Source organism: Sinohyriopsis cumingii, chromosome 1, assembly GCF_028554795.1.
Source record: "Sinohyriopsis cumingii isolate HCF-2022 chromosome 1, ASM2855479v2, whole genome shotgun sequence".
Taxonomy (NCBI): Eukaryota; Metazoa; Mollusca; class Bivalvia; order Unionida; family Unionidae; genus Sinohyriopsis; species Sinohyriopsis cumingii.
Genome location: NC_142961.1, coordinates 112137243 through 112161696, shown reverse-complemented (window position 1 = coordinate 112161696; position 24454 = coordinate 112137243). Strand labels below are relative to the sequence as shown.

Here is a 24454-nt window from a genome sequence, read left to right as displayed (position 1 = left end):
TCATTAGATTGATAAGACTTTCTGTTTTGGAGAAGCCACAATACAAATATTTTCAGGATAGCTCCCATGGTGGCAATATTGGACATAAGATTGGCACCAGTTAATCTTAGGATACAAATGCAAACCTCATTTCAATAAGTCTGAAAACAGTTCAGGACATATTAACTGGAGATGAGGGTGATGGATGGATAGATGGACAATATTTGTAATTTAAAAAAGGGGATACGCCTTAAAATGCTGATCAAACATATTTTATATTTTACAGGACATGCCGTCTTGTCATGATACAAAAGCATGAGTGAAGTATGGATAGACAATTTAACTTTTTGAGCAGTGTAGCTATACCTGGGACAGCAACTCTTAAAGCATAGGTAAATAAATCTTTATATAAAAAAATGTTCTGAACATGTATGATGGGAAGTGTATCTAATGTTTCCTACATACCATACTATTCAAAATGTTCATATTTCCAAGTCTGTTTTAAGAAAAAAATGAGGATCAATGCTGAAGTGAAAAACAATTTCCTAACAGTCCCAACAATTTAATACATTTCAGCATTTTGAGTCAAGTAATTTGGCAGCAATTGTAAAGAAAAAATTGGGATAATTTTAAAGACAAGAAATTCAGTGCACAGTATATCTACCATGCTAAACATCAACTATGTTTCCATTTAGAAATCTCCATGTTTTTAATATTTCAAGAAAACAGCTAGTGTTTTAAGTTTAACTAATCAAAATTAAATGTTTTAATAAATTGATTCCATTCATTTTCTCCAAATCTTACCTCCCTAGGCATGTGGTCATGCTGGCAATATTGTCAAGATTTTCAAAGAGCACGACAGATAAAAACATTATGCAATGATAAAGTCTACATTTTTCCAAGTACAAGACTGAGTCTAGATCCAGACCTGCTATGTCATAATGCATGGACTGAACAAGGTATACAGTTTTCACATCATATCATCATCAGAACATAGGGCATTACTAAGACACTGATCTGCTGGCACAAGCTATAATGTGCTGGAGGATCAGGGTCTATACTGATTGCAGCTGACTGTGATTTATACAGAAATGTTGTACAAAATATTACTTCTAGGTATTATTCTAATAACTGTACATATGAAGCAAGCGAAGTATTTTCAGACTGGTTACTTAGAACAATAAACTTATCTTTTTCTGAAAGCATTGGTTTATAGTAAATATTACCTTGCCATGTGCAATATACTGCATCATATTTATACCACGGTGGGAAAACTTTCATGGGATCTGATTTCCCTATTTTTGAAAACATAAATATTATACATCATGAAAATGTAACCAGACAGGGTAAATGACAAGAAATAAGGTAAATGTACAAACCATGACAAGCGAAATTGACACTGTCCACAGCATATCCTGGACACCAGTAATGTTTCAATTTAATTATCTAAGTTATTTGGCTAAATTCTGTTTCCATCTATTTTAGCCGTACTAAGTGATTTTTGGATGAAATTTCAAGCAGACTTTCGAAATTATTATCTAGAGCAAAGAAACCTAAAATACAATTTCTTCTCTAAGCTAGCCACTTGAGAAAGACTTGTTCAAGAAAAAATTTCTAATTCTAAAACTACAATCTGCCATCATACCTGAGCAAGAGATTCATCGTAGCTTTTACGAGCTTCCTCCTGCTTTTGAAACTTTTCATAGTTTCTTTCATCATCCTGGGGGCTGACATCACGTTTCCTATTAGCCTGGGGTTGCTGGTATCCAGGACCAACGGGAGGCTTGCCAGTTGGTTGCTTCAAAAAACAATTCAAAACATGATGATAAAAATCTATTAAATAGCAACAGTCTCACAAACAAACCTATCATTGTCCAGTAGTTTTCCTCAGCTTGATATAAATGCATTTTCGGGAGAAATAAAGTGAGCTAAATAAAGAAATTCAAACAAATATTGAAAGTATTATTAAGTACATGCTCTCACATCAGTAAGATTCAATCAAGTAAAAATGTCAAATTAAAAAAAAGCAAGGAAATACTGAATAATGATTCTGAGTTACGTGCTTCTTGAATCCTGAACAATAAGAAGACTAATTCTTGTAAATGTAAAATTAAAATTTACAGAAATAATAACTCTCAAGAAAGAAATATATTTTAACTATTTACACCAAACATTGTCAAAGCACAACAAGAAAGCTGCATGAATACACAAGTAATTCGTTTTACTGGTGTCAAAAACTAATAATCTCTAGTTTTTCACATCACATGACATGATTTTAACCAATCTAAATGCTTGTTACAAAAGCATGGTAAAAAATTGTAATTATACAGCATACAAACAACTGAAAAAGACATTGTTTTATAGCCAACTACGGGTAATTTACTTGTGCTTAGTAATTAGTAAATTAACAGCAATATGCATATGCAGTGGACAAAACTATCTGGTACAAATAAATTAGCAACAAAAAGATACCTTAAATCATGTAAGGAACAATCTTTACATATGAGAATGGTAATGATTAGTCTGTACATATTTTCAACAAATAATCTTTAAAATACAAATAATACCAGTTTTGTCTAATTCTCTGGCTATAATTATCGAGTGCACTGAAAAATTTCCTGAACTACAACAGCTCTCCATTGTTATAATATGCGTGTGTGTTTGAGGGGGTTACAAAATGCCTGCCAAACACAAACCATGCTGACATCATTTTGTACTAAACTTATGTACTGCTAGCATGATCAAAGTTTGTATGAATGCATGTATTGTCCTGGGGGAAGGGGAAGCAGGGAGACACAACACAAGTAATATAGTACCATAATAATTTAAGTTTATGCAAATTAAAAATATATTTCAATTTATGACATTTTGTCAAATAATAATGTTTTAAAAAGGAAATAAAGATATAAAATCATATTCTTTCAAACCCATATTGTGAAAAATTTTTATTGAAAAGATGAAAATGTTTAATCTGGTCATGCAGTCCATAGTAGTAATGGGTATAGCCAGAACTGCTTCCGAATGAAGACCAGTTATACGACCTTGATATGCATAAGATGTTATTCAGTTCCATCATTCATTTTTCAGAAAGCATAGATCTTGAGTGCTTACAATAAAAATCTGACATCTCTGTCTAGTGAATGAAGACAAATATTTTGCAGTGAAACCTCCCAAAACCAAACCGTGTGCAAACAGTAATCCTCTTGAAAGTGAATGTTTCCGGTCCCAAGTTTCTTCATTTATAGTTCTGTAAATTCTAATTAATTAAACTGAAACCCATCTCCTCAGAAAATCAAAAGAACTTATTGGCTCCAAAATTCAGCTTTAACACACTAACCCCTAGTGACGAGTTAATGTGGCAGGAGGTAGTAGCCTACTGCCGAGCTCAGTAGCGTCATGGTCATGCATGATACACTAAAGTGGGTGGTATTATAGAACGATAGACAGATGTAGCTCTACAATGATACCAAATAATCTGGAATATCTATTTGCACTGCAAAATACAGATTAAAAAAACTCCTTTCTTGGACCCGACTTTTTTCTATCCAAAATTCGCCTGTGGTCGGATTCCGATTTTGTGTCCGGATTGCGTTTTGGTCTCAGATCTAAGGCAAACCGGTATGAACTGCAAACAGACAGATGAGCCTTTGCAAAAAGTAGGATAAGATAGGCATTTGGAATAAAGAGTGGTCTCGATACAAAAATAATGGCACCATTTAGCAACAAAATAAAAAATCCAACTTTTACCCTTCTGCTCATGTGCGAGTCATATAGCCAATGAAAAACGATGTTTCTAACACAACTAGGCAGTATGTTATTGAAAGATCACCGGGGATTTGGTGTTTTCGAATCTATTCAGAAATAGCTTTCAAAATGTGTTTCCTACTCGATTTTCAGGCGAAAATGACAAAAACCTCCAGGGGTTAATGTGTTAACTAAAATGAACTCCATACAAATCAAAACTCAATCTGAGCATATGGCTAGACAGTGGTTTGTAACAGTCAAAAACCATGCAGAATGAAATAAGTTACACGTAGAAACATGAACAGATGTTTTAAATTAAAAATCATTGCATATCTATTTTAAAAACTGACTGCCTGCTGTTTTGTCAAAACAGGAAAACTATTCCAGGATGTGAGAGGATATCAGGTCCCATAATCTTGAAAAATCTTCAAGCAAAACCTCAAGCTTAACATGAAACCCCAAAATCAGACAGAATACTTAGGGTGTACCAGTGCAACCAAATAAATAAAGATTTTATTTGACCAAACCATGATTGTAGTGAACGGACTTTGAAATCTATATTTAGATGCCTTGGTAATTTAACCTTTCCACTGCAGCACATTTTGACGTCATCAGTGACATTATGAGATGCTACTACACATTGCATGTCAGAAAATTGATACACCTCTCCCTCAATAACTGGGTCCACAAACACTGACCGCACCATAAGTGAGGTGCTAGTTAACCAGAAACCTCCAAAAATTGAAAAAACTGCTTGGACATCGAGAAAACCGGGGGAAGGAGCGGCGTTAGGGAAGTGGGATGTTATTGACTCAATCCTCATTTTACAATCACGTCAATAATAATCTTTAATAACGCGCTTTTTCTAATGAAGTTGTTCATTATTCTGTTTAAATAACATTTATTTTCAAAATATTCAACATACGAAAGATCGTTCCAACTGGTTTGAACAACCATCACGTGTACACAAAAAATATGTGTATTATGTCTCTGCAAAAACTACTAAACAAAAAATTTAAACAATTTCAGTTGAATGTATATGTCACAGATTTGCACCTTACCCATTAAAGCATACATGCTGCAAGTTATACCCAAACATAATGATTCAGAGAGTGTATTGTTTTAAACATGGAAAGACCATCAAATAAAACCTTTATTAAGGCTTCATAGCTAAAAAGAATGTCACTTGGATCGCAAATGACACATTTACATGTAACACTTGATCCTAACAAACACCTTGCTACAGAGTACCAATAACATCCACTGAGAATTTATGTCTCCAGTGTTTTGGCCAAACAAGCAAAATTTATATATTGCAGCAACATGATAAAGCACATGATATGTATGTATGTATGTTTGTATGTATGTATGTATGTATGTATGTATTGTATGTATGTATGTATGTATGTATGTATGTATGTATGTATGTATGTCTTCCATACAGCTAATGACACTATCCACAAGAATTCATAATTGGATATATCTATAAGATATGTATGGAACATTCAGCCTGCATTGCTAACATATTAAACCACGTTCTCACAACAATATTCAAGATTACAAGTTAAGGTAATTATCTAATCTCTAATTTGTAATGCGATCTAAAATATATATCTGGTGTCCATACCTGACCTTCAACCTCTGCTCTCTCTTGATAAAATTCTCTGGACTGTGGTTGCTGTTGGGAATAGGAAGGATACTGGGGAGGGAAAGGTGCCCATGCCTGCTTTATTGGTACATCTTGTATTATCAAGGCTTTCTGATATAGTTGCTCCTGCCTTTGCTAAAATTATGTCACATTATGACAATGAAAGATCAGGACTATTCAATTTAAATCTACAGGGAAGGACTTTTTCTTTACAGGTACCACAACAAATTATAATTTAAATTACACAGAATAAAAAGCACAAAAAACAGGTTCTTTAGACCATATCCTCAGAGGGGAAAAAAGGTGCAAAATGCATCTCCCAAATACTATAAATGGTCTACCTTTACCCAAATAACCTCATGGGCAATTTCTGAACTTTAACTTTATTTATGATAAAACCATGGCATGTATTACATAGAATAACTTTTGAAACCTTTAAAATAATTCCGTTATTCTTTCCTACACTGAAGAAATTATATATTATTTCACTGAATGGTGCATATTAATCTAAAAAAAAAAACATGTAAATATTTTGTATCTTATATTGTTTAGTTACACTGATCCAAGATTTACTGCTCCAATCTGACACATGACACTAATGATAATTAAGCCTGTAGAATGTACTCTTACCCTAATCTTTTACCTGCTTAAGACGGATTATCTGGATTTGGATTTATGTTGAAATACATCATTTTAAAACAAAAATAATTTATAATTGTGTTGTAACCTTCATGTTATTGGAATACTCAGCTTAATGAGACTATTTGCTAATTTATGTCTGCTGTTTGACCAGTCCTTGAATAATAATAATAAAAACATTTTGCTTTGTGTAATTGATAAAAATTTGGTGTTAATGCATCTTTCTCAGGAAATTCCATTCAAATAAATTCTTCAAAATTGTGACAATGAAACATAAATTTTCAATATGTTGTAAATTCATAACATTTTAGCAGAACAGAAGACTCCTCATGTAAATATTAATGTCACGATAATAAACCAATAGTTTCAAGCAAAATAATTCTTCCCGCATGTTTATCGTACTTTTTAATAGTTCTTAATTTATGTTATCAACTTTAATAATACTTTTCAAAACAATTTACATGCTATTTTCACTGACTTAAATATAAATTTTGTCATTGGTGACTTTAAAAAAATTACAACGATCGTGGATCATTGGCAAAATACCTTTTCCAGGTCTTTTTTGTATTGTAACTTTTTCTCAAGCTCTTTCTGTTTTTTCTCCTCATCATCAAGACCTATATTAAACCCCTCATCAGGGGAGATAATAGGTCGGCCATGGTGACCCTGCCAGTTGAAAAACATTCTTTAAAAAAATTCAAAAGTACACAAGAAATTTCAAAACCAATGAACATTGCTGTTTTTACAGAAAATTATTACACCTGAAAATCCAGAAACAGTATTGATAGCAAAGATGTAGAGGATTCTGAAGGCCTTTGGCTTGTATGCTTATCAGAAATTATTCATCCAGTAGAAAATCTGCGATAATAACTGTAAGTTTGAACCAAGTGTCAATTTTTTTTCCAATATGAAAAACTCAGATTTTCAGACTAGAACATATTTACTCACAAAAATTAAAACACTGCTTAGATTTATTTATTTTTTTGGAGTCTCATATTCAACTAAACCAACTGATAAATGACTATTTCATAAACGACAAAAAATATAAATGGCAAGATGAACAGAAAAAGATAACATCAGTAAAACTGACAACTTGTCTATTTAAAGAAATAAACCTGCAACTATAAAGTACAAGCTTTCTTTTCTTTTCTGGAATTTTAGTAAAATTTCTCTTTGAAACTAATAAGATGGTTAATTTTGTACTGTTAACTTCATGATTAGTAGTGTAAATAAAATTTTAAATCCTACAGAAACTGTGATGTAACAGTTAGGTAAACTAAATGGCTAGTGAAGAGCATGATTCTTATTGTTTACCTGTGTACACCTCTCCCTCAATAACCAGCACACAACGATGTCCACAAACATATGCTGCTCTATAAGCGAGGCACAAGTTACAAAGGGACCTCCAAAAATTCAAAAATATCGCTTTTACATCAAGAAAACCGTGGGGGGGGGGGGGGGGGGGCGGCATTAGGGAACTGGACTGTTTAATGACTGAATCCTCATTTTACAATCACATCGATAAATTTTTTAATAACACGCTTTTTCTAATGAAGTTGTTCGTTATTCTGTTTAAGTAAAATTTATTTTCAAAATATTCAACATAAGATCATTCCCACTGATTTGTATGCAAAAAATCTGTGTATTACGTCTCTGCTTTTTGTTTTCTTCATGAGTCTGATTCCCATAGTGGTGTTTAATAGTATCTGGCCAAATCGGGAGTCCACAGAGCAGGGAACTAGACGAACTGTTGATACACCACCAAACAAGACTCCTTTTTTTCCTCAAAAACATGCGACATTTATTTTGTGACATGTCTACGTCAAAACTCAGTTTCTGTATTGTTCAATTAGTACAATATTGATGTCATTTCATTCGAAGTAGTAATGAAATTTCATATCATCCCTGAGGATATCTCTAAGTGCCAGTTCAAGAATTCTCTGAAACTCGCTTGCCCACAAAGGTCAGTATCTGTGAAATCAAGCTCTTCACTTCATGAAGTATTCATCTCACTTGGCTGCCTTGTTATCTGTGATCACAGTTATGAAAGAATCAGTTAATTTAAGGTGGTTTATGTTACATACAGAATAACATTTAAAAGTATTTGATTGATCAAATGAAGTGAGTTCACCCCACATATGACCAAGGTCGCTAGATTTTAAGTTTAAAGGATTTTGGTACCTTTTAACATTTCTTTTATTCCACCTCTTTTATTTATCATTCAAAAGACATAATTAACGTGATAATACAAAGGAGGCCAGCTTTTAATTCTGTGCAACAATACAACAAATACTTCCACAAGTCAGTTATCAAAACACAGTCAGCACTTAATTAGGTTCTCTGAGAAACACTCGCGGACATAGCTGTTATGGTAGATTGACACACTTTATGTTTAATTTCAAGAAGACACATTGCATTTATGATGATTACACTTAATTAAAAGGAACTAAAAGATAGAACTAGAACATAAATTTCAATTGATAAAAAAATTATTTAATTTGTATTTATTTATTATTAAAGTACTGCCTCCACACGGCATAAGTGACATTTTCATTGATCAAAATTTCCTTACATATTGTTAATTGCAGTGTACTAGGAATGTCGTTTAAAAAGAAAATGTAAACATTGTATGACCTATTTTTTAATTTGATATTTCATAGAGTTGATTAAAATTTCCAGGTCATATCTACCATTTTCGACAATAAAGCGAGCGACACATCAAAGTTTCCGCTACCAATTTGACAGCGATTTTCTTCAAGTTTAACAAATAGGGATCAATTTTTGGGGTATTTTCGGGTTTAAAAAATGGGATCCATGCCTGACCCTGCATTATAAGCGGGTTCACAAGTTATCAGGGTGCAAGTTATCGAGGGAATGGTGTATAATGGTGCACCAAAGTAGGAACAAAACAAAAACAGCCTGCCAGTATATAAAGCATTGGAAAGATCCTGGCTCCATTTTCACTAAACATGTTAAAATTTCTTCCTTTCTGAATATCTTTCTTACTGCTTGGTTGATAACAACGGTTTTTTCAAAGAATAGTCCACATTTATTTGAAACTAAATTAAGGACATTTATGTGGACTGAGTTTAATAGTGGATATACTTCATGAAGCAGGTAAAAAATATTACATCCACACAATGAAATAAATTCATCATTATCTCAGAACAAGTACATTTTCTTTTTAATTTATTCTTAAATGTGCTTGCTAGGAAACATGTATGACAAATTGAAGTCATATTTGTTATGACAAAGTCAGAATTTTCAATTTCTATTCTGTTGTACTTTATGTACATTCACACAAAAAAAATATTAACACAATTCTCTGTAGTATTCAAGGTAAGAGATCACATACATGGAAATTCTTTTTTTTAAACAAGTGTTCATAGTGGGATTCAAACATGGGTCTTCCAAGTGACAAACTGACATGCAACCGCTGCACCAAGAGAATGACTACATGGCAGATAAATTCTTTCATCATGATATTATCAAGGTCTGTTTGAAAAAGTCCTCAAGTTAAAAAACATTGATTATTTCCCTTGGAAAATAAATAATTCACACTAGCATAAATAAAATACATTAATTTCATAACATCTTTAATTTTGGTTACTGAAGTCTAGCCTTATCTCTAGAATATGTAGGATTTTCTATAACAAAAATTGAGATTACATGAACTTTATTCAAGAATAAATAGTTCCTTGTGTTAAAATTTTATAACAAAAAAGTGATTCTCATGCTATTCGCTATCTCTACCTCTGACAAAAATACTGATATTGTCATAAGTATCATATATAAGACAATGTAAAATTTCAATCTGTGAAGATAATTTTGAGAAATTTAGTAAAACCAGGCCTTCCATCATAAACTTTTACACAATATTTCAGGTAATAGACGTTATTCCTGACTGGGAAATATGAATCAATATAAACACATGCTGCCTTTAAATATTAATACTAAGTATGATTTAGAGCTTGGAGATAAACTTAGTCTGTTATTGTATTTCCACTTATCAACCAATAAGAGACAATCTTCCAAATGTAATATCATATGTGATTGGTTGAATCCAAACTCCAGCTCAAGTTCAAGTGTTTTATGATTTTCCTGGCCAGGATCTAGTGTTTCACTTATGATATCAAGCAAAGCAGCATACAATCCAATCCCTACGTGCATTATGAAACAAACAATTAGGTTCTTACGTACTAAGCTTTTATGCAATAGTGTGGCAGTTGTACATAAACTAATACATTATTCAAGGTATTATTCACAATTTTTTAAAATTTTAAGACAGAAAATTGTACAGTAACATGTTAGCTTTTAAATTCAAAAAAGTTATGAACTTTAAGCTAATTAAGGTGCATCACAGCAAAATTATGACATGAAGAAGATAAATTAATTTTTTTCAGACTAAATGATATAACTTTTCTACAGGCACTTTACAAGTGTGTTATTAACATAAAGTACATAACTTTTATTAACATAAAGTACATAACTTTATAAGATATAAGGAAACATCGGTCATTCTCAATCACATCCCCTATATTAAAATTCAATAAAATATGTGAACATTCCCTTTAAGCTAAATGGATAGTGTATGGCATTCATGCTTTCATACTGTAACCAGACTGTACATGACATTTATACTATATATACTAACAAGAAAAAACAAACAATGCATCACTCATTTAAAAAATATATACTTTTAAATTATACTTTATACAAAAATTAAAGTGCAGAAAATGTCATTTGCAGGTCTCAATGAAATGAGCTGGTGACTTTCATACTTAAAGCTATTTGGGCCATGCTAACATTCAAAAAAATTTTTACAACAAATTTGGTAGGAAACAAAATATTTTCCCCCCAAAATCATGCATTTATTTCTTAGGTCAATATATATATATGTCAGTAATAATGTAACTATAATAATAGCACATGGAGCAGAACTGTATCTATGTTGGTTCATACAGCTGTTGGTAAACAAAATTCCAGACATTTTCCTAACTTTTTCCAGACTGGTTTGCAATTATCTCCAGACCCCTCTGGCATACCATATATTGTGTAGCATGTAAATCAATTTGACCATAAGTCAACTTTTTAGAGCTACAAAAGTCAATTTCTTTGACCATCCTATAGTTTGGGGCGTACTTGGCAAGTCAAGTCAGGGTGTATTTTGCAAGCTGGAGCCATCTGAAGGGGTGATCAGATACCTTCCTGTTGACATTTGGTAGATCCATTTAAAGTTGCACAAGTCCTCGTGTCCCAAAGGAAGAGCAGGCATCCTTAAACATATCATTGTTTGCAGTGGCATGGCTATGGAATTCAGAAGTATAAAACCATGTGGCAACCTGGCTTTCATCCCAAAACAAGAACTGCCAGATAAAATTCAAGTGAACAAATGAGCATGTGGTATCTATGTGATTTAAAATAGTATCCACCTATCACAAGTAGGTGATAGGTCACATGTGTCTCGCCAACCACAATGAACTGATTTGCATCAGCTGACCATCCAACACCATGAAGATAAACATCGACTCAACAGATGAATAAGTTCAAGCAATAACAAAAATTAAATGCAACAAGTCAAAATTCCATACTTTTTCCAGTCCTTCTGGGCAAATCTTAAATTTCCACACTGGAAAAAGCTCATTTCCCCATACTTTTTCCAGACTTTGTATGAAACCTGTATGCAACAGCATGGCAGGTGCAATCCAAATCTTGTAAATCTGGTGTGAATTTGGTCTGTGATTTCTGTCTGACTGACATTTTTTGATGCAAGAAACTCCACTATCAACTAAGATTCTGAATATTTTATAAGCACTCTTCTGTACCATACTGCAACAAAAATGAACAGTTTAAATAGTGTTTCCATATATTTTTTCACAATTAACTGATATAAGGAAAATAATCTTCTATTTCCAGACCAAAATCAAATCTTTTTGACAGATATCAAGTCTTGGACAATCAAGTAAAAAAAAATTAAATTGCACATTATATTCTATATCTGTTGTAAAACTGAAACTTGGTCAATGTATGAAAACAGGCAACTATGAACACTGTGAACCAAGAACTGATGTCAGATAATCTACCAGCAGATCAGGGTCTATGCTATTCATCTATGTTAACACTGTGTTCACATCTGGATGCTTGTCATACATGAGCAACTTCAGTAAAGTGGTACCCCTTCTTATAAGAACCCCGCCCCCTCTTCTTCTGCACTGAAAAGCTGGTGGAAAGTTTTTTTGGCCCTGAAAGGATACTGAATGGCTTGATTTACAAACTTACAGCTTTGAGACACCAAACTGAGATCACAAATATCAATGGCTACTTCAAGCCAAACTGATTCAGCAAATTTTTTGGAAAACACAAGTATGCATATTACACAAAAATAACAAACTATTACACAGTAGCCAAATCCACAACTTAGGAATATTCAAATTGGATGTGACTCACATGTTTGGCAGCAGGTTAGTGGCTGGAGAGTACAAAATAGGAAACAGTTTAACTGGACAAAGATCTGAACTAAATGAAATTTTATGCTGCTTGTGTAAAAGGTCATGGTTGGAAGACAACAGATGAGGGCAGTCAGGGCACCTGTGCTTTCTGTGGCTTCCTCATGTGGTATGAACAAGTACAAGTACATCATAAATGAAGTAACATGCAAACGTGTGCAAACCAATGAGTCATGCATTCCAGCCAATAGGCAATAATGACTAAAATCCAATGAACAAATTGAGGGGTACAAAAATGTAAAAAATATATTACTGATTTGTCAGGCAAGAAATTCTCTGATCCGGAAGTGGACCACTGTAATAGAATCAGCGTGGAGCAGCAATGTACAAAACATATGTATGAATACACCACTGAAACATTCCTCAGAACCTTCATAACATGCCCAGTATGGTAAACAACGCTGAGTCCCAGCCCAGTATGGTAAACAATGTAAAGTCCCATTACAAATGCTAGATTTTTTAAAATTTCCCCATTCTCTTAAACAATGCTTCTGCAGTTTGCAAACATCAGGCTCTATTTACCATCATGTACTAATTAATGACTGGGGGCAATAATCTGCAAACAACATTGTGACATGTGTCAGTCTGCATTTAACATATAATGACAAGTACGGTTATGTCTACAAGCAATGTTGGATCATGTGTCAGTCTACAATTAACATGTACTCATAAGCAGGGCATGTCTATAAGCAATGTTGTGTGAAAAGAATGTCTGCATATATGTGTATGGTGGATCCTCGTTAATCCCGACTCTTGTTCAAAATGTTTCCGTACTAGAACTATGGATAGTAATTGTGTTTCATCACATTTTTAAAATAAAAAAGCTAGTGCACTTTGTTACAGCAGTTTTTATGAATTGTGATGCTACAAAGGTATTGCTGTACCACATAATGATATTATTTTTATAAACCATGTCCTAGATAACATTTAAAATGAAAACTACAAGTACATTACAAGCATTTCACAGGAACACACAGATCAATGTTTTCAAGATATAAAACTTGAAGTAAGGTTGCACTTTGATTATTCCATCTGGCAGAGAACATGTAAATGGTTTTGATAATTACTAGTTGCAATAGCTAAACCTGAATTCATATACATAAGTATTTGTGGGACAGTCTGGATAGTCCAAAACCTGAAATACTGATATTTCTTTCCTGCAGAAGTAGATAAAAGTTTTCACGGATTCGTACAAAACATTTTCATCAGAACCTGATACAGTATATTACTGATCCTAATGATTTCATCAATGGATCACTGCTCATTGGGTCTTTCAGTTTGTAGTTTGTAGAAATTATATAATCCACAAAAATGTGCTTCATGAAAATTATAGTTTGTTCCATACAGCATCGCAAATGACATGCATTTGTATCTCATCAGATATTCATTTCAGCATCTCAAAATGTAGCTAAAAATTACCGGATTAGGTTCATGAACAAATGATCTTAAACATAATTCATACTGACACACAGTGCAACACCATTCAATTCATAAATGCTGAAAACGACTGATCTGTGTACATGTGAATCTGCCATGTGTGTCCTAAGTTCTGGAACAATCCATTTTAGAGACTGCAATGAAATCAAAGGGAGGCAACTACATTTTGGCACATACAGCCAAACAGGAATAACAGTCACTCCTTAAAACAAATAGACTCTTCCACTAGACATGGCGGCATAGAAAAATTTCATGTAAACAAACCACCTTATTTTAACATCAATTTAATGAAAAGCATTATGCTGTATGTTGATTGAAATGGTACCGAAATACTTTGTGCACAAAACGAATTATGAAGTTACATTTAGCTATACTTAATAACGCTAACCTGAAAAGTTACTAAGCTACAGATGCAAATATCATTTGAGATGATGTGCTGAATGAAAGTATCGTACATTCATAGTATTTCAAGTTAGCACTATACATGATCAAATGTACTAACATTTCATGCTAGTAGATAATGACTGTGATGTTTACATTTGCGTTTAGTTGTACATGAAGCTGTGACTGCAAGCAGAAAGTTATTAGTTACTTGATCTCTATTCTAGCAAATGAAGTACTGTACATGCCTAACTAATACGTCTCAACTGCATATAACTGTATAACAATTTCACCCAGCAAGTAAAGAAATGCTAAGTAATAAATATTCTTTACATGCATTAGGGAAGAAAACTCAAAATGGAAAAATTCACAATTTTTATCTTAAAAAATACTGAAAACAAAACATACTAAGTTCTGATAATTTGATACATAAAATAAACTGCATACTGACAGGAAATGTTCTTGCAGTTGAGACTATTAAACACAGAACCCTCTTACAGCCATAATTACTTTTTTAATCTCAAGGAGTTTGGAGTTGTACAAGTCCCCTTTCCTCATCTGGCAACAGATGCATTATTGACCATAGTAGGAATTAAACTACAGATCTGCAGGAAGGTTTCATTTCCATATAGATCTAAGGGATGGTTACCCATCCATACAGACCAAAGGAAAGGTCACCTATCTATACACATCTAACGAAGGTCACCTTTCCATACAGATCTCAAGGAAGGTGACCTTTCCAAACAGATCTAAAATTAGGTCACCTTTCCATACAGATCTGAGGGAAGTTCACCTTTCCATACAGATCTAAGGGAAGGTCACCTATCCATACAAATGTAAGGGAAGGTTCCCTTTCCATACAGATATAAGGGAATGTTACCTTTCAGCCAGATCTATGGAAATGTCACCTTTCCATACAGATCATAGGTAAGGTTACCTTTCTGTAATATTGGGAAATTATAGCTCATAAACTTTAATAGGTATATGATATGGCTGACAACAAAAGTTCTATTTTTGCTATATTTTAAAACCAAAATATTTAAAGTATTGCCCAAAAATCCTCAACTGAGAACATCATACATAATGCATCATCATGCCAAAAAGAAGATGCCAACAGATATTTCTGTACGTATGTATTACTTTTGATAAAAATATCTTGCCAACTTACATTCAAAACAAATATTTTAAAGTCTTTCAAGCAAATTCCAATCTACCTTCACTCTACTGTAATCTATAATCATGTAGAGAGGAAAGTTGATCGGTCAAAATACAGTTGGGTTAATCATCTATAAATGAAAGTTGTTGGAAATTGAGACAGCTGGAATTCTTTCAACTGTGAATTAGTGGCCATTTCTTTTGAAAAGTAATTACAAGCATCTTTACTTTGATGTAACAATGTATTGATAAAGCTGAAAAGTCACGAAAATTTTGGTGATATGGGTCAAGCAGAACAATGTCCGACCAGATGAAAATCGTGAAATGTTGACATACTCTTTCTCTTAACTTCTCCCATATCTAATTCATAAAGATTTGTGATACCTCGATGTAACACATATTATGACACCCAGATTACTAAAAGGTTTCAGGTAAATGTTAAAGCCACTATGAAATCAAGCGACGCGTACAGTTGCAATTTCAAGTTACAAACATTATTTCTTATTATCTATTTATTTATCAAAGGAACCATCATATATTAGAATAATTTTTCATGGCTTGACCCATTTTAGTATCAAGCTTGCATGTCATTCTCCACCAAATGCATAAGTGGTGTAATGGAGAAATATCTCCAGTTGTTACCAAAATTTTGTAAGAATTTAGGATGTAACATTTGGACACAAAGCCAATTTTGTAAATTTAAAACAATGCAAAAAATTCTATTGGTGCAATCTTTTTACAACTTACAAAATGAAACAGGTCAACATATGTACTTTTCCTGGAAAGTCAAACACAGTCAGAAACTTATAAGATTGGCATAAAATTTATCTGATTTTGGAATAAAACACTTAAGACATTAATGATATAGTCCAGACTGGTGAAGAATTTGACAATTTTTTTATTTATTTTGTTCTGAGGATCTCAGCATGATTTCAAATGCAAAACACACACACACACACACACACATGTATGTATGTATATATATATATATATATATATATATATATATATATATATATATATATAGTTCAGCATTCTCAGTCAATGAATGCCAATGACCTTTCTCTTACTGAAGCGATGGGCCTTATGATAGCATTTAATCATTATGCACTCATGGCAAACATAAAACTAATTTGAATGTCCCTAACATTGTACTCGAACTATACAAATTAAAATTTAGTTTACTAAGTCAGTTAAATACATATCAATGCCATTTCTCTACTGCTGACTCTTGCAAATGACAATGCAAATTAGCACCAGTAGCAAGTTCGCTGACTATTTCAGGTGCATTTACACCATGGAAATTCAGTAGAATTACTTGACATTTCAAGGCTTTTTCTTGTGCTAAAAAGTTTTGTGAATATGGGGCCTGACATCTATGCTGTAGCTAGGTACACGCTTTACATCAGGAAATACAGTTGTCCCTGACTATAAAGCCCCTTATCATACCACTGCCCCTGTTATAATGAGAGTATAGTCATGGATCTAATTAAAAAATTATTTAAATATTGTTTGATCTTTAAGAGTTGATCTGCTTCACCCAATATTATTTCTCAGCTGATGGGAATCAATTATAATCTGATTTCATATCATTAAATACTAGTTTTCTTTGTTATTATTCTTGATTATAACAAAGTCTTTTTGGAACAGCCTCAGTATATAGCTCCCACACTAAAAACTTTACTCCCTTGAACAGTGTTATAAAGAGGGAGCACTGTAAAAAAACAAAACAATAAGTTTTGAACTCCTTGTGAATGCCCTAAGAGAGATCTGTGTTGGTCTGACTGGCTAGTTTGTACAGTACTATATGTGAGAGAACCTGCTGAAGGAATCGGTTGTAATCTCTTTTCCTCTGCTCCTGATAATCTTTCTCAACCTGCTTGTAATTATATAACTTCCCCTTCCTTGGACTTTCATCTGCTGGAGGCTGTGCATGCATAAAGATATCAAGAATGCAAAAAAATGATATCATATGTATCTTCAAAAAAAGAAACCCAGGGGGCCTGAGATTGCTCACCAGCTGACCTATGCCCAAATCAAAAGAACTTAATAGGATGCATTCTCTACAAATTTTTTCCAATGCTGTTGACAGCACATGTTCTGAAAATAATAATTCTATATTTGGTATTTTCATCCTATAACAGCACTTTATATTATTTAATAAACAGATAACAGCACTTAATATCAAGATGTTTTCTCTCAAGTTCAGCTTTCCAAATGAAGTCATTCAAATGTTTTTATGTTTTCACAAAACATTTACACATGCACATTCTTAAACTTGAAAACCATTCAAGACAGGATAATTTCAGTTACATTTGGTCTGTTAAGCAGTTTTTGATAAAGTTATTTAATGGTTTTGAGTTGTTGTGGTTGTTGTTATAAGGTTTAACACCATTTTTCAGCACAAGATAGGTTACACATGGTGGACAGTATAAATGGCAGAGGCAGAACATGGAAAAAACCCGGAAAGAACAACCGACCCACAAGAAGTTACCGGCAAGCTTTCTCACATACCCACATTAGCTGAGCCCAAGACTTGAACCCAAGTAAACAAAGGTGAGATGGCAGTAATCTGTAATGGTGAGCACTTTAAAGCACTCGGCCACTTGGGGTCCCAAAGGTTTTAAGTAATGGTATCCATATTTGATGGCAGAGCAGCATAATTTTTATGCCATGATGATTTCTGTCAATTTGGTCAAATTCTGTTGAGTGATTTTGAGAAGATGATATGTAAAAGTTTATATTTTTAGTAATGGTGGAGATCTGAGGGCAGGATGGCATAATTTTGCAAATTTTAAAGTCTGTTATGCAATAATGCCTTCAGTCAACTCTGGTCAGATCTGTTTCATTTGTATAAAGCAGATAGGATCATTTTTAGACTTTAATGAACTTCATGTCAGGCTTTCTGTCCAGTTTGGTCTAGTTCTGATTATCAGGTTTTTGAGAAGAAGTTGTTTACAATCATCCATATTTTGAGTAATAGTTACCATATTTTATGGAAGAGCACAGTCTTTTTGTACAAACTTGAAAGCCTGTGATCTTTTCTGTCAAATTTAGTGAAATCCTTGTCAAAGCATTGGTTACCTGCTTCACCATGTTCTTGGGAAAGGCAATTAGCTTCAATTTCCACAGGAAGATATAACCAATATGTTAGAAGCACCATTAGAACCAACAAAACCAAACCAAACCTATTTTTAGTAATGGCAGCCATATCTGATGGTGAATCTGCATCATTTATATAAATCTAATGGTGGATCGGCATCATATAAGAATGATCTCTGTCAAATTTGGTCGAACTCTGTTGAGAAGTTGGGTTTTTTCAAAAATCGTTTAAAGGTTTTTTGTTTTCAGTAATGGTGGCCTTATTTGAAAGTATATTCAAATACCGTAATTGTATAAACTTGAAGGGCATTTATCCCATGAAACTTTCAGTCAAGTTTGCCTGAAACTAGCATGGTAGTTCTTTTTTAAAGAAGGTGTGAATAGCAATTGCTGATGTATCCAGAATGCAAGACTGACACAGAACCATACTACATGCTCATTTGGCTTTAAGGCCACATGAGCTAAAAATTTGTATCTACTCATTATCACATAACTCAAGCCCAAACAAAGAATTTTATACACCTCTCCCTAGATAACTTGCACACATCAGGGCCCAAAAACATAGACTGCACTATAAATGAGGGCATGAGTTACCAAAGATCCTCCAAAACTCCACTAGACATCCTGAGAACCGCGGGATGGGGGGGGGGGGGGGGGGGCACTGGGCTATTTAATGACTGAATCCTCATTTTCTAATCATGCAGAGAATAATTGTCAATAACGTGCTTATTCTGATGAAGTTGTCTGTTATTCTGTATAAATTACATTAATTTTCAAGATGTCAGACATCTGAAGATCGATAACATAATTCCAACTGGTTTCAACAACCAACATGGTACACAAAAACATTCGAGTATTATGTCACAGCTTTTTATTTTGCTGACTAGTCTGGTTCCCAGAATGATGTTCAATAGCATTTTTTTGAAAAAAGTAGTGTAAGAAACAGGGAACCAGACTATACATTGATACACTACTAAATAAAGATTCCTTTTTATAAAAAAAACATGCATCATTTACTTTGTGAGACAACTGTCTATGTCAAACTCAAGTTTTGTATTGTTCAAGTAGTAAAATACTGAAGCTGTGATTTCACTGCAAGTAATAGTGAAACTTCTTAACATTCATGTATACGTGCGAATTCAGGAATTCTCTGAAACTCATTTTCCCCATAATAGTCCATATCTGTTAAATGAAGCTCTGTATTTTACCAAGTACTCATTTCGCTTGGTTGTCTTGCTATCTTTACTTGCAGTTATGACTGAGTAGGTTAATTTAAAGTAGTTTATTTAGATTACATACACAATAACATTTATAACAGTGTTCGATTTATCAACTGAAATGAACTATACGACATACGACCAGTGCTGCTGGTTCTTAAACATGTTAAATTTGTATGCCATTAACTTTTTTTAATTCGAGTTCCTTTATTTGATTCCAAAGACATAATTAACATGATAATAAATAAGAGGCCCACTTTTTATTTAGTTTAACAATACAACAAATGCTTCAGGTAGTCCGATATGAAAACAGTGGGCACTTAATTAGGTTCTCAGAGAAATGCTCGCGGACATAGCTGTTACAGTAGATTGACATATTTTACATTTAATTACAAGAGGACACATTGACACATTGCATTTATGATGATTATACTTTAAAGGAGCTAAAAGATAGACCCAGAACACAAATTTCAATTGATAAAAATATTATTTAATTGGTATTTATTTATTAAAGTAATGCTTCCACTAGGCGTGACATTTTCATTTATCAAAATTACCCTGAATATCATTAATTGCAGTGTACTAAGAATGTCGTTTGGAAAGAAAATGCAAAAAATTAAACTATTTCTTATTAAAAGTTGATATTTCATAATGTTGATTAAAATTTCCAGGTCCTATCTACCATTTTCGAAGATAAAACAAGCGATATATCAGAGTTTCCGTTACCAATTTTTATTGAGATCTTCTTCAAGGTCAACAAATAGTGATCAAATTTTTGGTATTATTAGGTTTCTAAAATGGGATCCATGCCTGACCCCAAGTTATTAGCGGGTTCACAAATTATCAGGGCGCGAGATATATCAAGAGTGGTGTATTTTACTTTCTACATCTTAATTACAATACAAAATGTTGAGCTTCCAAGGTGTTCTAAATATTTTGAGAAGATCATGAAGTCACAAAATGTCTGAGCACAAAAATGAACTTGGACTAATGTGTAAAAAAATTAAAACTAATACTCTGAATAACTCAGTCCCCTTTAAATTTGGCATGTAAGTAAAAATACAAACAATGTGAAAATTTCTCATTCTAATATTTAAAGAGTGAAGCTACTGAAATGAAAATCTGTGAAGTTTGATCATGAGTTTAAAATGTTATGCTAAGATTTTTTGTATGACTATGGAACAATGGTAAAAGCCATTGTGAGGGTAATATTTGCACTTTGTAATTAAAAAAATTTAGCATGACCAACACTGATGTTATTCACAATATAACGATATACAGTATATTCACTTACAAGTTGGGTCCAAATGGAAACAACATAGACCCTGATCTGCCATTAAATAATGCACAAACACATCAGTGTCTGTACTGTTTCTTCTACTGATAACTCCTAACAAACTGTATAGACCCAGACCCACTGGCACATTATGCAATGGCAGACTGGGTCTGTACATGATGAATTTAAACCTAATTATAAGTAGATGTGTTAATGGTTTCCAGATAGAAATATGTTAAACTTTCTTGATCCTTTTTCAGCTGAAGAGGGTTAGGATGCACTCAAAATTTCATCATTTCTACAAAATTATAACGCCATGTGGGTTTGAAATTATGAATGACAACTGTACTCTGGAAGTAAGCAGAAGACAATCAATTGGTGTATAATAACAAAAATGCACATCACATTTTAATCATAAACACTGATAGCTTATGACTATTTGCTCATATGTTGCCTTCCTTTTTTATTTTAACGTTGTGAATCTATACTGGATTTGCCGAAGTGCTTTGATATTCAAGTCAGTTTGCATTTTGAAGCATGAGATGAATTAATCAAAGTATTTGATGCTTCTTTCCTTTTCCTATAAATTCTACTATGTCACTTTTTAATAGACATTTATTAACTTCATAACTTCATACTGTACAATTCTTCAGGCAATTTTCATGGTGTCTGTATAATAACAGATATAAATATTCCACTTCTTTCCATACAAAACTGAAATATATGACTGAGACAAGCAATGCACTTTCGTATCACTGCTGTACCCTTTTATGCTTGTACATTTGAAAACAGGCACAGGTTGCTGTTTTGGTTACAGACCCTTGCATGAACTTCCTATAGCCCCACAAAACAGTGAGATTGTATGGACTGAAAAGCTGCAGTGAATACAGGTTAAACTGTAGCAGTTGTTTATCAATACTAATAACAGGCTGGTAATTCATGTGGTTAAATTTCAAGTGTGTATGCAAATTTAGTCAGCATCCATTTGAAAGATTCATATCAAAGCACTTAAATAGACTGGGCCTAATGTTTAAATTTATAGTTCTTTTACTGACCCCAAATAACCCATACCATGGTCTGTGAAGCTTTGTGCACAACAGGTATGAACCAGAACGCAAGCTGTAATCTGACTGGCTAACTAAACTGAAAACAAAAGTCTCTATTGCATCATAAATTGTGAAATATGACAACAGGCCTGTTGTACAACAAAGGTTGTATCGAAAAAAGTTTAGTCATTAACCAATGTAATATACGTTTTGAAACAGTCAGTCTGATCAATAAATAGAATGAATTAGCAATGCACTTAAGTTATTGCAATGTTCTGGTAGCCACATTTACCTCTGGGATGATCCACCCTAGTATCAATCCCAATCCAAATTCAAGACTTAACATAAAAGATAATATAACCATAACATAAAGGAATACAAATTATGAGTTATAATTACTGAATTTTCTCATGATTTATATACATGTACACCTTACATATTATAAAACATATAAAGTTTAATCATCACTGGGAATAAAAGCATATTTTAAAGCATGGTCATTTCCATTTTGAACTGAGGTTCACATTAAAGCTGGTAACCTGCAATTTTCCATACTGACCAAGCATGGTCTTGCAGCTTACAAATTCTGAAGCTGTAAAAATGTTAAAACTATGTATTCAAAAGTAGGTAATTGCAACTGTTATTCTCAAAGAATACAATTCATCTTGATCAATGAGATACTTCCTTCTGAACTCTGACATAAGCAGTCACGCAGAAAGCACTGTACTAAGGCAGTAACTGAACCTAAAGTGCCAATAAAAAAAAAGATTCATAAGCACTACCTGTTGTGCGAATCTTGTATTTTCTGCAGGTTCCTGTTTGTTCCATTGCTTTCTTCCACTTGTCCTGCCACCTCTCTCCTGTCCCTAAACAGATCAAAAGTCAGAAATTCAAGGCACTGATGGATCCAAATGGAAATCTGAATTGCTAAGAAATTTCTACATCCTCCTGTCTAAAACATGTTTACATATATATACAACTCTTCTCAAAAATAGCTCATATCAGTAGAATGGGATGACCTAATCTGTTGCAGTATTATAATTTTTTTTTACATTTTGTAAAATATTTAATCATATCTGACCACAAACCTAGTCCAAATCAACAATGCATTAAAGCATGTTTATTATTATTGTCAAGGAAGAAAGGTGAAATAATGTCATAGACTTGAATGAGACTGAGTCATATTTCTTCAGCAAAAATCAATTTCTATCTGAAATCTAATGCAGTTTCTATTTATTTGTTCTAGTGCACAAAATGCTTCTTGTTTTTTCTGTTAATGCAAGTACAACTTTTGTACACACACACATTCGATTATCATATGGCATGATCTGAAATCTTATATTTCACATGTAAACATACAAGTATATATATATATATATATATATATATATATATATATATATATATATATATATATATCACATCTGAAAACAAATGAATGAAAAAAGGACACTTAGCAATGGTTACGATTCTGTATTGTATTTCATGCAAAGTAGATTCTAAGACAGTATATTGTTACATCTCTGTGACCTTAAAATAAGTAACAGAAAAAATGCAACAAGTTTTGTAAAATTCAACAAATAATTTATGCCTCTAGAATATGTAGTAAATGTTTAAAAAGAATATTGCCAATTAAATAACAATTAGATCTAAACATTCTATCACAAGTACAAATGTATGGAGTATTCCAAAAGAATTTCAGAAGTGAACTGAACAAATTCAAATCTAAAATGTACTGATGTACCAAAAGCCTGGAAAGTGGCAATGTGCTTCAGTCTTGATGTACTCTCAATGATATAATACAAAATGTCCTTGAATGAGTTCATAATAATCCCAAAACAGTAATTTAGTCAAAAAAGTACTAAAGAGCATTTTAGAATATTTTAAATAAATAAATCCTCTAAAATTAAAACTGAATACAACTAATATTGGTTCCTTTAAAGCCTGACGTTTAGACAGGAATGAAGAATTTCTGTTTAACTTCTTCATTATATTTATTGAAAAAACTAAATAACAATGAGGACCAGGATGAGAGTCAAAAGTTCATTTAAAAAACATTCTAAGTTTTTAACAATATCAGGTCTATTACTGAAATGTTAGCATAAGAACATGGCAAAGAGCAGTTAGACCAGGAATTCCTGTGGGAAATACCAATGTCCTGAATTCAAATTGAAGTAAACATCTTAACCTACAAATAATAATAATCTAATATATAATCTATAATCATAAACAAAATTCTTGATGTAATATATTCTATAACAAAATTTTAAAAACAAATTAGTAAGGTAGGTACAGCTCCTACCCTCAATTATGGACAAAGGTCA

The 24454-nt window shown here is 32.9% G+C and overlaps 1 protein-coding gene across 1 annotated transcript in view; it reads right to left on the bottom strand.

Annotated features, from left to right (window-relative positions):
* LOC149807626 (uncharacterized) overlaps positions 1 to 24454 on the bottom strand; it is a 247293-nt gene that overhangs the window by 215223 nt on the left and 7616 nt on the right. The window contains exons 3-7 of the mRNA XM_089968946.1: positions 22913 to 22996; positions 17309 to 17416; positions 6557 to 6676; positions 5351 to 5506; positions 1625 to 1777 (exon numbers count right to left, since the gene is read on the bottom strand). Of these exons, the coding sequence (XP_089825072.1) occupies positions 1625 to 1777; positions 5351 to 5506; positions 6557 to 6676; positions 17309 to 17416; positions 22913 to 22996 (621 nt within the window). The remainder of the gene's footprint in view (positions 1 to 1624; positions 1778 to 5350; positions 5507 to 6556; positions 6677 to 17308; positions 17417 to 22912; positions 22997 to 24454) is intronic.